The sequence below is a fragment of the Microcebus murinus genome, chromosome 16, assembly GCF_040939455.1.
Source record: "Microcebus murinus isolate Inina chromosome 16, M.murinus_Inina_mat1.0, whole genome shotgun sequence".
NCBI lineage: Eukaryota > Metazoa > Chordata > Mammalia > Primates > Cheirogaleidae > Microcebus > Microcebus murinus.
In genome coordinates, this window is record NC_134119.1 from 30,896,014 (window position 1) to 30,914,461 (window position 18,448).

General features: G+C 48.5%; 1 protein-coding gene and 1 pseudogene across 4 annotated transcripts in view; both read left to right on the forward strand.

Annotated features, from left to right (window-relative positions):
- Positions 1-8,893, forward strand: part of CBFA2T2 (CBFA2/RUNX1 partner transcriptional co-repressor 2) — a 137,285-nt gene extending 128,392 nt beyond the window's left edge. For 3 of the 4 annotated variants that reach the window (XM_012755043.3, XM_076011036.1, XM_012755041.3), the window contains 2 exons: positions 966-1,156; positions 7,300-8,893. In XM_012755043.3, the coding sequence (XP_012610497.1) occupies positions 966-1,156; positions 7,300-7,596 (488 nt within the window). In that variant the 3' untranslated portion in view covers positions 7,597-8,893. The remainder of the gene's footprint in view (positions 1-965; positions 1,157-7,299) is intronic. The other variant, XM_012755042.3, reaches the window with a different exon arrangement.
- Positions 7,631-16,723, forward strand: LOC105865781 (uncharacterized; annotated as a pseudogene).
- The last annotated feature ends 1,725 nt before the right edge of the window (positions 16,724-18,448 follow it).

The window sequence follows — 18,448 nt, forward strand, 5'->3', positions numbered from 1 at the left end:
TGGTCTTATAGAGTCATGTGGGAGGTTACTCACATTGGGACTTCACATTCACATGCTCATTCTGCTGAAGTTCAGATGCATGGAGTATATTATTTGGGGTGTCTGCCTGATGAGAACCAAGCAGGGCAGTAGTGGTGATGGGAGGAAGTGATCAGGAACCAGGTAAGTTCATGTTCTAGAAACCCAGGACTCCTTGCAGTCTGCTCAGATCTGTGTCTTTAGCTCTCGTTTGCTAACTGCATCCTGGTCATTTACAGTTGGATGTCCCGCAAGCACCTCATCCTTCTCACTTGCCTCCACACCAGCTTTCTGCATATTATCCGTCTCACTGCATGGCTCTGCCATTCTTCCCCTTTACCTCCACGTCCAGACCCTTCTATGCTAACAATCTCCTCCTGCCTCATCTCTTCGTCAGTGCCACCTCCTCATGCCTAAACCCAGAGTCTCTTCATTGTCCTAGCCTCTCAGTTGCTTCTTTGTCTTCAAGCTCTTCTCCTTACTTAGAACCCTTTGATGGAGTTCACATTTCCTTTAGGGAAAAAAAGGCCAAATTCCTTAGCGTGGCATGCAAGACTTTCCAAAAACTCATTTCTGTCTACCATCTCAACCCAAACACACTTTGTTTAACTTCCCTTGCCCCTTGTATAGCTGACCACTCTTTTCCTTGGAACGCTAGTCTCTTACACCGCAATATACGATGCATCTGAACCACCTTTATCCTTGGTCACAAGCAGTTAATGAGAGTGTGACTGTGTCTAGTCACCTGAGTATCCCCAGCCCTAGCTCATTGCCCACCTCCATCTATATACCCAGCCTGTCCCTGCCTGGATGGACGAGCAAGTGCAGGTATCATGTGCTCTTCCCTGTGCATTTTTAGTAAAGAGTGATCTTGTTTGGGCTCTATGCTGTGGGGTGGGAGGGAAAAGATTTCTCGGCCAGTTGATTTTACTGTCACTTTCTTCTAGAAGAAGCTGTGAATAAGGTGAAGATTCAGGCCATGTCAGAAGTACAGAAGGCTGTTGCTGAAGCAGAGCAGAAAGCCTTTGAAGTGATTGCAACAGAGAGAGCTCGAATGGAGCAAACCATCGCGGACGTCAAGCGGCAGGCGGCAGAGGACGCCTTCCTCGTCATAAACGAGCAAGAAGAGTCCACGGAGGTCAGAGCTCTGTTAGCCCTGGGGGCTGGGCTGGGCTGGGGCAGGGCAACTGGCACAGACAGTCCCCTCTTGTGGACTGTGATTATAATTTTTATCCAGTTCAAGAAGAGTTTTTATTTTACCCCAGGATTCTTTATATATCAAGATAGTAAATGATTATATTGTATTCTTATATGTATGGGCTCATATTGGTGCGAATTTTGAAGACTCACCCTAAAAGACAGAATTTGTGTAATTGCATGATAATGGTGACCAACACTGACCAAATAGCCTTACTCTGTGCCAGATACCCAGCTAAGTATGGGTATTTCCATTTTGATCTTCTCAGTGACCCTATGAGGTAGATATAATTGGATCTTTACAGATGACAAAACTGTGGCTCGGGGAATTTAACTGACATAATCCCTGAGCGCTAAAGCCAGGGTACAGGAGTAAGAAAACGCAGGGCCTTGTAGCATCTACTCTCTTTACAAATAGGCTAGCTTTTTTATGGACTGAAGTGACAGATTGAGCCCAGGACCTGGGCCTAGGATTGGCGATGCTTCTACACAGGACAGAGATAAAAAAACTAAAAAGAATAAAGCATGTGACAGAAACATACTAGTCCTTTTGAATTTAATGACTTTCATTTTAGTCATTTTTCAGCTATAAGAAACAAACCTATTTCTCTCAGTAGGTAGATCCCATCTATGGATTGGAAGATCAGCTGTCTTTGGGACATTCTTTTGAATTTAAAAAACTTTTAGGGGCTTTCAGTGTTTCTTTGTTGTTGTTGTTGTTTAATTTTGTTTTCTCATCTTATTTATTTATTAATGAGACAGAGTCTTGCTCTGTTACCCAGGCTAGAGTGCCATGACATCAGCCTAGCTCACAGCAGCCTCAAATTCCTGGGCTCAAGCAATCCTCCTGCCTCAGCCTCCCAAGTAGCTGGGACTACAGATGTGTGCCACCATGCCCGGCTAATTTTTTCTATTTGTAGTAGAGACAGGGTCTTTTTTTTTTTTTTTTTTTTGAGACAGAGTCTCACTTTGTTACCCAGGCTAGAGTGAGTGCCATGGTGTCAGCCTAGCTCACAGCAACCTCAATCTCCTGGGTTCAAGCAATCTTCCTGCCTCAGCCTCCCGAGTGGCTGGGACTACGGGCATGCGCCACCATGCCCAGCTAATTTTTTCTATGTATATTAGTTGGCCAATTAATTTCTTTCTATTTTTAGTAGAGACGGGTTCTCGCTCTTGCTCAGGTTGGTTTCGAACTCCTGACCTCAAGCAATCCGCCTGCCTCGGCCTCCCAGAGTGCTAGGATTACAGGCATGAGCCACTGAGTCCAATCTCTCATCATATTTAAATAATCGATTTCAATATAACAATGCTAGGCATGGCAGTGTGAAGATAAAAATGCCTAAATATCATGTGGCCATCACAGAGGATGTGGTGGGAGCCCATACTGTAGCACTCCAAAGAAGATACAGTGAATTGTGAAAAAATAGTTCCCTGAATCCCCCTCCCTTTTCCTTCTCCTACTTTTTCTTTAGAATTTTACTTGAGCTGTGATATATGTTTCTGTTCTCTATGTTGAATTCTGTCCTATCTACATCAATATCTATGTTGGCCCATATTTACCTACTTTATCTCTATGTTTATCTTTAACTGTGTCTGTCTGCAAAGAAGTAGTATAGCTTTGGGCTGAGAGCACGTATTCTAGAGCTGGAGTGCATAGGTTTAAATCTCGGCTCTCCATTTATAGGATTGTGCTTTTCAGAAACTATAATTTTAACCAATCCACAAAGTGGCCTGCAGGTGAGGTGTACACCAGCATCCATCCCAGCAAAATTGCTTTCCAAAGCAGGGGAAGGATGGAGGGGCTAAGTTTTGGATGAGTTTGTACTGGACTTAAAGGGCTGCTTCCCCTCCATTTCATCCAGAAAATTCTCTTAAAGTTTAACAGGTATCCCTGGAGTTTCTCACTCATCTTGGGGGAGGTGGTTTGGTATAGGAGAAGGAGCCCAGGACTGGAGGAGTTCTAGTCCCAGTTCCCCCTCACACTGATGGTACACCCTTAAAGGGGTCAGTTTGCATATCTGTTCTGTGGATATACTGACCCCAATCCTGTTGATCTGATAGTTTTTAGAAAGATAGCATTGGATTGTGGTTATGGAAGTCCTTTTTTTTTTTTTTTTTTTTGCTTAATTGCCCAGGCTAGAGTGAGTGCCCTGGCGTCAGCCTCACTCACAGCAACCTCAAACTCCTGGGCTCAAGCAATCCTCCTGCCTCAGCCTCCCCAGTAGCTGGGACTACAGGCATGCGCCACCATGCCCGGCTAATTTTTTCTATATATATTAGCTGGCCAATTAATTTCTTTCTATTTATAGTAGAGACGGGGTCTCACTCTTGCTCAGGCTGGTTTAGAACTCCTGAGCTTGAGCGATCCGCCCGCCTCGGCCTCCCAGAGTGCTAGGATTACAGGCGTGAGCCACTGCGCCCGGCCGTGGAAGTCCTTTTAAACTGCAGTGCACTGTGCAGATGGACGGGATTTGGTTATGCCGTTGATTAGTGCACAAGCTGCGGCAGCTCCTGCTCATGCCCAACAGCCAGACAGAGCATCTCCCCTACAGTGCCCAGCACCGGAGGCATGAAGTGAGAGGCCCCCTTATCTCTGCTCAGGCCACTTTCTGTCACCGACCTGGAGTTCCTGGCAAACATAATGGGGCTAACAACTGTTAGTATAACAGGGAGTCATTTCTCTCTTGTTTGCAATAAGGTCAGAAAGATCTGGAATGAGTCCCAGGGATTTTGATAAGCCCTCAGTAGTTCTGACAATGGTGGGTCCTGGGCCACACTTGGAATATTCTGGCATAATCTGATGGCCCCTCCTTGACAAAGGAAATTCTGTAATCAAATTACTGACTTCACTGGCCAGTATCTCAGGTTTATGACCTTTCCCAATTAACTACAGAGGACTTTTGGCCAAGTCTGTGGCTCTGGCTTTGTGGAATGTTGATTTTAAGGGTGACCACAGCAAAAAACCTTTCACCTTATACCTTGTGAGTAAAAAAAGAAAAGAAAAGCCCTCCTCATTAAGTCTGGGAAAAGCCAAAGAGAAAGAGAACATAAAACCATCCTTTCACCCCTGGATGCTCTGGCACTAACCACATTGTTCTTGCATTTCTATGATTTTGCTTATGTGGGAGGCTGTTTATTTTGTTTTATTGTATTGTATTGTATTGTATTTATTTATTTTCTAGACAGTCTCACTCTGTTGCCTGGACTAGAGTGCTATGGCGTCAGCCTAGCTCAGCAACCTCAAACTCCTGGGCTCAGGCGATCCTCCTGCCTCAGCCTCCCAAGTAGTGGGGGACTACAGGCATGTACCATCATGCCTGGCTAATTTTTTCTATTTGTAGTTTTTTGGTTAATTTCTTTCTATTTTTAGTACAGACAGGGTCTCGCTCTTGCTCAGTCTGGTCTAGAACTCCTGAGCTCAAGCAATCTTCCCGCCTTAGCCTCCCAGAGTGCTAGGATTACAAGTGTGAGCCACCATGCCCAGCCTATTTTATTGTATTTTATAAATCAGTGGTCCCCAACCGTTTTGGCACCAGGGACCAGTTTCATGGAAGACAATTTTTTCCACAGTTGGGGCGGGGGTTGGGGGATGGATTCGCTATGATTCAAGTGCATTACATTTATTGTGTACTTTATTTGTAATTATTATTACATTGTAATATATAACGAAATAATTATACAACTCACCATAATGCAGAATCATAGCTGTGGGCTTGTTTTCCTGCAACTGGACAGTCCTGTCTAGGGGTGATGGGAGACAGTGACTGATCTGACAGGCGGAGCTCAGGTGGTGATGCAAGTGATAGGGAGCAGCTATAAATACAGATGAAGCTTCGCTCACTAGCCCACCGCCCACCTCCTGCTGTCTGACCCAGTTCCTAGCAAGCCATGGACTGGTACTGGTCTGAGGCGCCAGGCTTAGGGACCGCAGTCATAAATCATGAAATAAACTATTTTAAAAATAATGGCAGCCAAGATAAAAGCAGCAGTGGTTTGATACTCTGACCAGTTCTGAGATGTTCTTGCTTTGACAGAGGGAGTAGAGGATCTCCCCCTCTGCTGGCAGCCAACCTATTGGCCTGTGTTTCCACAGTGGCCCCACGTGGGCAACAGCTGAGTTCTTCCCCACAAATGAGAAGATTCTACCAAAGCATTATCTGGAGTCAGCCTATCAGACTCCAAAGTATGAAATTCTCTGGAATACAGTTTGCTTGAGATCTATAAATGTAACCTAAAAATTACTTCTGTTCTCTATTTTGGTCCTCTACTATTTTGTTGGGAAGTTTTGACAGTCCTTAGGGTGTATTTCCTGAGAAGCCTTTTGTATTAGTAGGGAATCTGCAGTCTGTTCTAATGTTCTTTGAAGTTAAACCTTTACATTGAGTATCATGGAGTGGAAGGTTCCAGACTTTGCATTGCCACTTATTAAATTTTATAAGAGCCCCCCCCAGGCCCTCAGTTTCCCCATCTGTACAGTGCTGTAAGTGGGCTGGGTGGTTCCTAGGTGCTTTTCGGCAGTTGTCTGTTCTTTTATACCTAGGAACCTTCTGATTCCATTGGGGTGGGGCCTTTCTTTCCTGAGTGGCACCATTGCCAGGCCTCAAGATTGGCTTCTGCCATTCTAAAGTACCCGTGCACAGGGAAGACGAGAGGGCAGCAGGCTGGCTGCTGCAGTCCTTCCTGAGAGCTTCACCTGGCCAGGGCCATGAGACTATTCTCTTACCAGTCGGTCCTAGTGAGCTCAGATATAGAACACTCATGTAAGCAGAATCCACATGGAGCCTACAGGAAGGAAAGAAAGTACTATAGGGTGCAAGTGCTAGGAGCTGTACTGCTGGCCTCAGTCTCTATGATGCTTTGGGATGTATAAAGTCTGTTCCGTGACTGTTTCTACTGCCTCTTCCATGGCTACTACTTCTAGCTCTCACCATCCTCACTGGGCTCATGTCTTCTGTAATTGAATTAGTACACTCTCAACAGGTGGACTCTTTTCCCTGGTGGTTTCTGCTAAATCCTAGTCTAACTTCCCCCTTCCTAGGGAAGTGCAAGAAGTAGTAAGAAAAGTCGCTGACCTAGACTTCCAAGGCCTTGAGGTCTGGGATATTGCAGGTGGCTCCTGAGAACAGGCCAGAAGTATTCCCATGATTCTAGCTCACCTAGGATGAGACACATAGTGGAAGGAAAACAGGCCCAGAGGACAAAGGAAGAAGTAACACAACTACTTCCACTCCTGCTCACACATCCTGGTTCCCCAGCAGGGGACCTTTATTAAACAAGATGAATTATTAGCCGGACGCAGTGGCTCAAGCCTGTAATCCTAGCACTCTGGGAGGCCGAGGTGGGCAGATTGCTCAAGGTCAGGAGTTCGAAACCAGCCTGAGCAAGAGTGAGGCCCCATCTCTACTATAAATAGAAAGAAATTAATTGGCCAACTAATATATATAGAAAAAATTAGCCAGGCATGGTGGTGCATGCCTGTAGTCCCAGCTACTGGGGAGGCTGAGGCAGGAGGATCGCTTGAGCCCAGGAGTTTGAGGTTGCTGTGAGCTAGGCTGACGCCACGACACTCACTATAGCCTGGGCAACAAAGCAAGACTCTGTCTCAAAAAAAAAAAATGAATTATTACCTATATTCCTTTAAAGGTCTTAGTTAAGATCATATATTGTCTGTGGGAAATGAAGATGATTTCTCCATTGGGAGGAGCAAGAGAAAGTGTTTGTCTGAACATATATGTGTTCTTAGGGTAGATAGCTGGGGTGAGAGGGACGCTGGCACAGAATTTGGTTTGGTCTCTGAAGATTAAAATATGAGTCAGAAACGTGAGTCTATGCTGTAACAGGACATGGCCACTGGACCTATGCTGGTGTTGTCCAAGGTCTTGTCGCATACACCCCTCAGTTCCCCCTGCCGTCCTGCGGATGGGTAGTTTTCCTGTTTTACAGATGAAGGAAACTCAGAAAGGGGGTGTGTATTTCCCATGGTTAAGCACATAACAGTAAAGGCAGGACTGCCATGCAGGTAACAAGTGACAAGCCTGCCCCTTGAGATCCCAGCAATCACTTATTGACGCCTGTGTCTTGCAGAACTGCTGGAACTGTGGCCGCAAAGCCAGTGAGACATGCAGTGGCTGCAATATTGCACGATACTGTGGCTCTTTCTGCCAGCACAAGGACTGGGAGCGGCACCACCGCCTCTGTGGCCAGAACCTGCATGGCCAGAGTCCCCACAGCCAGAGCCGGCCACTGCTTCCTGGGGGGAGGGGCTCAGCCAGGTCTGCCGACTGCAGTGTGCCCAGCCCAGCCCTGGACAAGACCTCGGCAACCACCTCGCGTTCCTCAACACCTGCCTCTGTGACAGCCATTGACACCAACGGACTCTGAGCCCGGATTCCACTTATCCTGGTGACCACTCGGCATGACAGGACCCTTGCATCAGGGGCTGGCTGTGGGAACCAGAGCAAGTAGCTGTTGGTCATCAGCAAGGAATGCAGTGGAGGCAGAAGGAGTCCAACACTCATCATCTGTGTCCTTACGGAACAAGTGTGCCAGTCTCTCTGCACACGGGCAGCTGGCCTGCGCTGCCTCCTCCATGGCTTTCCTGGTTTGTTCCTCTCCCAGCCGAAGCTGGCTTAGCCAGGCCCCTGTCAGTGTAGACCACCAGCTCCCCTCTCTGCCTCCTTGAGTCAGCAGACTGCCAAGTGTGCCGGTCTTCATGTGGCAGAGGCCTGGGTGCTGGCGGCAGGCTGCAGAGGAGGCCCCCCTCAGATGGGGGAGTGGTCCCTCTTATCCTTGAGCAGATCCTTAAGCCCCATTTCCACCCTCGGCAGATGACACTGATTGGCCTCACGGGGACTTCGGTAGGCAAAAAGTGGCACTCAGGACTCCCTTCTCAACCCTCTTGTTCAGACTTGTTAAGATCAGAATCAATAGGAAAGAAGTCACCATTTCAGTAAAAGCACCCGTAACACGAAAAAATAAATAAAACTTCTACCAAGCGTCACAGATCACTTGGGACAAGATGGCTGGCTACTTTAGCGTGGGACCCATTTTTTTCTCTCTCATTTGATTTTGCTTGTGCAGAAATTGTTTCCAGCGCATGGATTGGTCTGAGAGAGAATGAGACTCCACCGTGGATAGTGTGTTCTCTCTAAGCATGTTGGCCAAACTAGTATTGTCAAATTATTGAGTGGATCATCTCTTGGAAATGCAGAGCCTTCTGCCACTGTGTGACTGTTTGCACAGTCGTCTCGTTCTGTGTCCTTTTATTGCTCAGACTGTGCATGTCTGGATCACACTGAGCGTCCTCTGCCATGGGTTCTGTTTGGCACTGGCTCAGCTGCAGTTATCCTGCTGAATGTGCCGTGGTGTGTTGATAGGATTCGTCCCGCCTGTCAAGGCCTGGTCTCGCCTAAGCAGCCCTCCTGGACGTGAAAGAATTCTACAAACCTCATAGTTCCATGTCATTATGCCTTCTGTTGATTTTTTTATCAGACACACAATCTCCATTTCCTTTCTCTTTTGTTATCTGATAGCTTCTCATTTTGAACCCAAAAAGATTTTGTGAAGTGTGAGAACCATTTTAGGAAAGCCTGACCAATTTTCCTTCCTGTCTTCAGGGGGTTTTCCAGCGACTTAATCTGGCTCACCAAACATGACATCACCTATACTCCTTTCAAAATATTATTCTTCTCTGCCATGTGGGTTTCGTTGGAAGCCCGGGGATGCTGACCCACTCTACACCTTTCGAGCTGCTGGCAAGGAATCAGTTGGGTTGGAGGGGACTGAGTTGAGTTGGGTTGGGTTGGTTGGCCCTGCAGTGGCTGGCCTTGGGAACCTAGGTCTAGCTCCACCTTCTCTACACTGACCAAAGTCTGAAATAAAAGCTCTCTCAATACCATAAAGCAAAAGGGATTGGCACAGGTAGCCTCATCCTTGCATACAAGTGTATTTTACTTCAAGTCCCTAATTTACCATAACCAAGGATTTGTAGTCTTAACAAACAAATCCAATACAAGGCACTTTTTAAATTCCTGGATTTCTATTGTCCAAAGTAAGGTATAACCAGAGATAGAATAACAGAAAATAATGTTACTTTATCGTGGAATGTGTAAGACCCACAGTTTTCTAGTTAGCCTGATACATTGGGTCCCCTCACCCCCATCAGTTGGTGAGGCAGCCTGACTCTTAACAGAGATGTAGTCAGTGCCTCAGACTGCCTCTGCATCAGGTATAACAAGAGGCGTCTTGTGATGTACACTGGGTCAGTCCTTGGCTTACTATTTTTTCATTGATAAGTTGAATAAACACTTAAGCAGATTTGGGGGGAGGGGGTGTTTTTTTATTTTTTTCCCAGAGACTAGGTCTGCTCTGTTACCCAGGCTGTAGTGCAGTGGCACAGTCATAGCTCACTGTAACCTCAAACCCCTGGGCTCCGGCAACCCTTCCTCCTCAGCCTCCCAAGTGGCTAGGACTGCAGACATATACCGTCACACCCAGGTGATTTTGTATTATTGTTCTTTATATAGAGATGGGATCCTTTTTTTTTTTAGACAGAGTCTTGCTCTGTAACCCAGGCTGTAGTGCTGTGACATCAGCCTAGCTCACAGCAACCTCAAACTCCTGGGCTCAAGCAATCTTCCTGCCTCAGCCTCCTGAGTAGCTGGGACTACAGGCACTCATCACCATGCCCGGCTAATTTTTCCTATTTTTAGTTGTCTGGCTGATTTCTTCCTATTTTTAGTAGAGACAGGGTCTTGCTCTTGCTGGTCTTGGACTCCTGACCTCAAGCCATCCTCCTGCCTCAGCCTCCCAGAGTGCTAGGATTACAAGCATGAGCCACCACACCCAGCCAGAGATGGGGTCTTGCTGTGTTGCCCAGGCTGGTCTTGAACTCCTGGCCTCAAGCTGTCCTCCCACTTTGGCATCCCCTAAGCAGGTTTTTAAATTCTTTAGTGGCCACAGCTAGCTAGGGCAGGTTGAGTTTTTACTGTTTGGAATAAAGAGCCAAAACCAACCAAATAATTATCAGAATTCAATGTTCATTTCTACAGCTAAGGTTTAGGTTTAGTGTGGAGATCCTGGCCTACTTTTGTGGCCTGTGGTTCCAATAACAGTTTCGTTTTCAGAGTCTTTCTAATGCTTTTCTAGACTGCTTTGCTGTGTGCTACCCAGGGGCCAATCTGTAAACCTGGGCAATATTCCATACTGAAGATCAGTTCTCAGATCTTTTGCTATGTTAATTCTGGTCAGTTTCATACAGAGGTTGCCAGGGCATCTGTCCAGGACTTGCTATTCAGATTTAAAGAATCCCTTTCTCTGCCAGGCGCAATGGCTCACACCTGTAATCCTAGCACTCTGGGAGGCCAAGGTTGGTGGATCGCTCAAGGTTAGGAGTTTGAAACCAGCCTGAGCAAGAGCAAGACCTTGTCTCTACTAAAAATAGAAAGAATTTAATTGGCTTACTAAAAATATATAAAAAATTTAGCCGGGCATGGTGGCGCATGCCTGTAGTCCCAGCTACTCGGGAGGCTGAGGCAGAAGGATTGCTTGAGCCCAGGACTTTGAGGTTGCTATGAGGTAAGCTGACACCATAGCACTCTAGCCCAGGCAAGAGTGAGACTGTCTCCAAAAAAAAAAAAAAAAGAATCCCTTTCTCCAGAAAGTTTCTGAAATTCTGCAACTCTCTGATTGGGTGCAGGAGCACCACTGGGGCAGGGTGGGCAGCCAGAGGGGCAGGAGCAAGTCCAGGCTGTCCACATGGCTTTCAGACTCTGCTGGCACCACCCCAGTTCCCAGGTTGGGAGTGGAAATTCAGACTCCCCACTGTCATCTACAGTAGGATTTAAAAGAGAAAAAATACCTTGCTGTAATCAGGCTGCTTAGAGGGCTAGCCTTTATAGTTAATATTTGTGGGGACATGAAAGAGGCTGGGTTGGTAGTTCAGGGAGTGTCAGGTCAGTCGCAGGCTCTCTAATGCTAAACTGGAAACCAACTGCAAATGCAACACCTGGCTGGCCATCAGTCAGAGCATGTCTGCAGGATAAAACCAGTGTTGAGCGTCCCCCATGGAGGATCACTGACGAGTGGTGGGACATCGTAGTCTTCTGCCAAGTGAGGAGTGATTGCAGGAGCCAGCAAAGACCAGAGGTAGCGGATGTTCCAAGGGATACTTGAGGGCAGGATGTTCATACCTTCCGTTGTCTTTTGGATGCCCACTTGCCTGCAGCACGCCTGACTTCATCCAGTGGGGAAGATGAGCCAGTAAGAAGTTGTTTTAAGCCCACCTGCTCAGGAACAGGCAGTCCCTGTGGAGATGTGAGCATGCCACCATGGGGGCTCCCTGCAGCTCCAGGACTAGTCCCCTCGCAAATCTGCTTAAGTACAGTCAGGTGACCATGAGGTCACCGATGAGGCGGATCTCTCCTGAGGCAGTGCTCAGTTACAAATGTCTATCAACGCATCTCAGTCTGGAAATAAGACACATCTACCAGCAGGAGGTCACCCCGGCACTGGCTGCTGTCCTCGGCAGTGGGGACTTCCTTTGTCCGTCTGGGCCAAAAGGTCTGCCAGGAGTTCATCGCTTCTTCATAGCAACTAGAGCATCATCAGCTTCCAGACAAAAAAATCTAAAATTTGCTTTGTACAGCCCTGTCCCAAAGTTGAAGTCATCCCCAGCCCTGTCACCTGCTTGCAAAAGGTGTAGACATTGTTCTGGGTAGTTCTAGAAAATAGCAAGTGTGTTTGAAGGTTCCACTACACAGTGGGAATTATGGTATTGAGTTCTTCGGAGTGAAAGCATAAATAATGACCATGTGGCCATTTGTCCTGGAAACTGGAGAAGGGATTATGGATTAAATAAATCACTGAAAATAGAATGCATCGTGGAGGCTTTCTTCTGAACTGGACTAGAATCAAGGTTTCCAGGCTTCCAGGTCGGTAGACCAAGCCAACTTCCTTACTTTTGTTTAGCTGTTTTCAAAGAACTGGGTGGTAGCTTGTTTGAACCAAATGTAATAAAAGCCAGAAGGACCTGGGCTGTTCCAGCATGGGCCAGATGGCCAGCTGTCTGAGAGGAGTCCTGCCCGGCTTGTGGTGGGGACCACACGAGCAGCTCAGGCCTTCCAGCTCTCGAGTGTCTGTAGTTCTTGTGAAACCAAAACGTTGACTACCTGCCTCTTTGCCCACAGGCATTGACACGCTCATTTCCAAAGACAATGGTGCAGGTGACCTTTTCCGTCAGGAGCCAGGAGGTTAGGGGGCCTGAGGGGCAGGCCTGTGCTCCACAGCCCGAGAGCTGGAGCTTCCCCTGCAGACCCCGTCTGGTCAGGCCTCCAGCCGCGCCGTGCACACTCCCATTGTTGCTTATACCAAATAGGGCACATGCGGCTGGTGTCTGTTGGGGACAGCCCCGTCCCTGCCTTGGAGTGGGCAGAGAGAAGCAGCAATAAGCATTAGGTGAATGGTGAACAGACTGCGGCTAAGAGGCCTTGGGTCCACTTACGTGGCTTTCCAAGTTCCTGATGAGGCTACGAAGGCTCCTCCGTTCACAAAAGAAAGCCAATAATGTAAATAAATAAAAATGAAGCCTCCAACCGTGATTTTTAAAGGGGGATGATTAAGGTGAAACCACCCACAGGATGTGTTAGAGTCTGGTTTTTCTGTGCTTTGTCATTTTACTCTGATAGGAAGCTTTGTTACTTAACTCTGTGCATAACTTATTTAATGTACTGTATAAATGAACCAAAACTGTTAAATATGTATTTAGTTTGTTCTACTTAAAGTAGTCAATAAAAAGGCTATATTCCTTTTCTGACTCCCGCTAGCATGGCACTGGGAGGAAAAGTGAGGTGGCCTGCCCCAATTCTCTCCTTGGGGAAGGGAAGAGGGGCTCCACCCAGGTCTTGTTCCAGCCTAAAGAGCATCAGGGCAACAAGAGCGGGAGGTACTGCCAAGGAAGAAGTTTCTGGAAGCTGGAACTCCCCGGGCATGGAGCTGGGCCTCTCTGGGAAGCCAGCTGTGGCTGCCTGGTGTGTGCCAGTGGCCTGCAGTCACGTGCCACCGACAGCTCACAGACACTCTCAGTTCCTTGTTCTTGCTTTCCTTCACCGTTAAGAAGGAACGTAAATTCCCACAAAGTTTGAAAAATAGGGTAGTGGTCTTGTGTATAATAACTTAGTATTTCCTTAGAACATTTGAACACAAATGCCAACATTATTTGGACTTGTGAATATGCATTTATGTCCTTATTACACTGATGTTAAATTGTAAGTAATTTCACCATTGCCTTCACATTTATTTGCTTAATGGTTGTGTAATTTAATTGAGGCCATAAATTTCTTTTTTTTTTTTTTGAGACAGAGTCTCACTTTGTTGCCCACGCTACAATGAGTGCCAGGTGTCAGCCTAGCTCACAGCAACCTCAAACTCCTGGGCTCAAGCAATCCTCCTTCCTCAGCCTCCTGAGTAGCTGGGACTACAGGCATGCGCCACCATGCCCGGCTAAAGTCTTCACCTCCTGTTGGGCAATCGGATTGCTTTCAGGTTTTCCTGTATGACATACTGAAGTGAACATCTTCCTTCACTTCCTTATTTCCTTCGGATAATTTTCCAAAGTGAAATTTTTAATACTGTACATTTCTCACATGCTTAAAACCCAGACTGCTTTCCATGAAAGCCCACCAGCTTGCACCACGACCATAGAGCGGTGCAGGCGCACCTGTGTGCACAGTCGTGGGCTGTCAAGCCTGTTGACTAGCTGGTAAGTTGTGGCCTCACTTCCGTCGCTTGAATACCCGCTTGTGGCTTCTGCTCGAGAGGTTGCTTGGCAACACCAGTTTCACAGGCCCCCAGAATGCAAAGGAAGGATTGCTTTCTAGATCTCAGGGTAAGGAGAAGGGGTGGGCTATAGCCTTGGCCCCAGAAGGCAAGATGGGGGCTTGGCTGCTTGATCTTGTATGCAGGTGGTGCCAACTGCAAGCCTTTCCCAGTTATGCTATAGTCCCCCTAGAACGACAGGATCTCAGCCATGGGACTGTCAGCTTCGCACGAGAGCATGATATTGGTATAAAGGGAATTTACCATAGAAATGGCAGACTGAAAATGTTTTCATTACCACAAAACAGCCCAGATGACAGATAAATTATAGTGAATACACTTTGCATTGCTGAGGTCACTGATGAGAAAGTTTAAGAAACCCCCAAGGGCCAGAATAAAAGTAAGCTGAAACCACAGAGGCAGTAGAATACAAAAGAGGAAATCTGTGCTGCTTGTGGGGAAAAGAAATTCCAAGAACTCAAGAGTTGGAGGGGACTGTGGGACTGGGCTTGGAGCCTGTACAGAGTGGAGAAACCAAACCCAGTCCCTCTCCGTGCGGCCAGGTCACTCAGCCTGGGCCCTGTAAGAAGGCAGCAGGGAAAAGCTGCCAGTCTCCAGTGGGAACTGAACTGGAAACACCTCACATCCCTGCTTGAGAAAAAGAAAACAGGAATCTCATTAGAGACTATCTAATCTTAGGTCCGCTCTCCCGGGCCTGGGGTTCTGAGTTGCACTACTGCAGAGGCTAAGGATCCGGGGCTGAGAAATTACAATGATCACCCAAGGCCCCTCCGCATGCCCGCGTATTATACCAGCCAAGGATACGCTGGCCAGGAAGAGTACTGAACACCCAGGGAAACGAGCTGTCACCAGCCAGTCGACAGGAGCAGTTAACACTTGACTTAGACCCCTGGGACTTAAGACATTGGAATTATCAGATGCAGAATAGAACTATGGAACTTTTGAAGATGGTGCTGAGAAAAATAAGCAAAAAGTAAGGTCTCTGAAAATGGCTAGGCAGAAAATAAATAGAATTCTGGAAATGACAATCATTGAAATAGTGTTTTTGTTTGTTTGTTTGTTTGTTTTTTGAGACAGAGTCTCACTGTGTTGCCCGGGCTACAGTGCCATGGCATCAGCCTAGCTCACAGCAACCTCAAACTCCTGGGCTCAAGCAATCTTCCTGCCTCAGCCTCCCGAGTAGCTGGGACTACAGGCATGTGCCACCATGCCCGGCTAATTTTTTTTTCTATATATTTTTAGTTGGCCAATTAATTTCTTTCTATTTTTAGTAGAGACAGGGTCTTGCTCTTGCTCAGGCTGGTCTCGAACTCCTGACCTTGAGCAATCTCCCAGAGTGCTCGGATTACAGGCGTGAGCCACTGCGCCCGGCCTCTTTCTATTTTTTTAGTAGAAACAGAGCCTCTTGCTCAGGCTGGTCAGTGCATTATTAAACAGCAGATTAGATGACCGAAGTGAAAATTAGTGGTACATTCATTTCCTTTGTCAGAGAGCGACAAAGAGGTGGGAAATATTGAAGCATTATTCCTTCTGGAAGGTAGGTTGGGAGGGGGCAGCCCTTTCACAGGCGTCAAGGGGCCTATTGTGTTTCTCAGCCTAAAGGGAAATAACTGGCTTGAGTCATCTCAGGATGAAAAGTTCACATGGAGCTAAACTCTGCTCACCCCGTCTGCTTGTTTCTGACCGCTGGTCTTTGCGGCTCCGCTTGGTTTGAGGGGGCCGAACAAGCCACCTCCGCGCCTGGGTCGGCTTCATCGCCTGCTGCCGGGCGCCCTCTTGCGGAGAGAGCTAGACCTGCTGCCTGTGCCACCTCCATCCGCGAGCCAGACGCCTTTCCAGGGTGCACACGTGGCAACTTTTGCCAGCCCCTCTGCACCTACCTTTCCTGTGGCTGCCTTTCTGCCCCAGACGTTCCACTGATGATCTCTGTGTCTCCTAGGGAGTTCCAGAAGTGATGAGAATTCGGCCTCATGCCCCCCACCTTCCGAGGGCTGGTCCACCCTCCACCTTGCACCGGGCTCTTCCTTGCTGCCCCGTCTGCCATTCTGCAGGCCCCAGAGCCTGGCTTCGCTCCCGTTGGATGTAGGCGCCACTGTCTCCTCCAGCCTGGCTGGTGTCTGCTACCAGAGGATGCCTTCTCTCAGTGCTGTCCACACTGGCGAGTAGCTACTGGTGCCAGGGGAGTGTGACCAGAACAAGGCACTTGTTCTCTGAGCTTGTTTCTTCTTTTGAAATTGGGGGTGCTGATGATGCCTACACCACTAGGTTGTTGTGAGGGCGAAATGTGATCACATGGGTATTGCCCCTAGCACAGGGCCTAGCACCCAGGACAACCTTGTAAACTGTGGCTGCCATCGTAACCTGGTTCCCTCCCTGCTGATCTGTGATTTCCTTAAAGATTCACCTTAGTCCCCGGCACCCTGCACGGGGCCTGGTGTCTTGCTCAAGTATTAGTATATGTTTCAAGAATAACTTTTGAAGGCTCACTTCATTCTCAGTCCCTTCCTTCCAACCCATCAGAAGCTGTGAAGAGAGCCAGAGGGCAGTGGCCACCCTCTAGACTGCTGCTGTCTCTCCAGCTCTGGCCTGGCACTGGGTCAGTCCCCAGGACAGCTTTGGACATGCACAGGTGAGTCACAGGTGCAGGTGTGAGGAAGGGGAGGAGGCAGGTGCAGGGAGTGGGTAGAGAGGTGGGGGTGGTAGCTAGCTGAGGAGCCCTGAGCTCTCCCAGCTTCAGGACTCCACTTGCCTTTGACCTGGGTACTGTCACCAACCTGGGACATCTCATCATCCTCAGTACCTCAAAGCAGGTGCCCAGTGGCTGTCAAAAGGAGCTTCAGCTACCAAAAGCAGGGTTGGGAAAGGTGCCCCAGGCCTGATGGCTGTGACCTGCTCCTTACAGCTGAGGTGTTTCTATAGTAGATGGGTGGCTTAGGACAAAGGCCACGGAGAGGGTTACCTAGGTTGCAAATGACCCAGCTCAGCTGGAGTGAGATTTAGGGAGGAGGCTGCAAAAATAGGGAGTAAGGGTTCATTGCTAAGGGCTTTGAATGTCAGAACAAGAAATCAAACTTGATCTTGATGCTGAAGGCAGTGGGTGCCACTGAATGTGATTTTCGAAACTTTGAACCAGGCCAGGCATGGTGGCTCACGCCTGTAATCCTAGCACTCTGGGAGGCCGAGGCGGGCGGATTGCTCGAGGTCAGGAGTTCGAAACCAGCCTGAGCAAAAGCGAGACCCCGTCTCTACTATAAATAGAAAGAAATTAATTGGCCAACTAATATATAAATAGAAAAAATTAGCTGGGCATGGTGGTGCATGCCTATAGTCCCAGCTACTCAGGAGCCCGAGGCAGAAGGATCGTTTGAGCCCAGGAGTTTGAGGAGCCCCCACCCCTGTCTGCATCCAGCCCCACACCCACCCATGTTGTCACTCCTGTCTGGCACCCGCCTGGCTCACTGTCACCTGTAAGACAGCTCAGCCCTGGTGGCCCTCACACTCTGCAGTGCCCTTCTGCTTCCCGAGTCCCGCGTCAGTGCCAAGACCTCTGCTCCCTTTTCTAGCTCAGACCGAACCTGGTCATTGCCAAGTGGCCTTCCCATCCCTGTAGGACCCTTCCCTGAAACTCCAGCCTTCAGAAGGAAGGAGGACACAGCCCATGTTACTTGAAAACTATTAGAAAGGGTGAACTTTCAGAGCCCCACTGCAGGGGGAGGCAGGCAAGGTGTCTCCGGTGCAAAACTAAGGAGGCACCCACTTTGGGGGAGTCAGCTTGAGGGCTTTGGCATCTTTAACGATGGCAATGGGGAGGGTGTGCTGTCGCCACTGTTTCTGTGGAAGGCATCACAGCACAGGCAGGAAGCAGGCTACTTCCTCCTGATCGGCTGCTTCTCTAACAAGACGCATGCGTGCGCTGCCACGTGGGGGCCAGACCTCCCCTGCCCAGCCCAGAGCCACATGTGGCTCACATGCCGGCAGCACTTTCCAGGAGCTGCCAAGGCTCTGGGAAGTAGGGTGGCAGGAGGGCAGCCTTCACTGGCCAAAGAGCCACCAGGAATCCTCACATTGGTTCTTTGGCCTGGGCCGCCAGGTCGTGGAGGAAACTCTCATCTGCAGGGGCCGCTGGGGAGAACCGCAGGGAGGACCCTGCCTGGAGCCAAGGCCAAAGCCTGGGACACCCACCCCAAGCTGGTGCCATTTGAGCTGCCTTTCTAGCCATGCCCCAGTGCCCAGCAAGGACGTGGCACCACCAGGGCATTCAGGAACATTGGCAAAATGTCACTTGCCCCACTGGCTGCTCACCCCTGGCTTAAAACCTACCTTGGGAGGAAGCACCTTTGCTCCCAACTTCACCTTGGCCTGGACCCTGCTGCTGGGCTTCTCCTGGTTCAACCAGGCA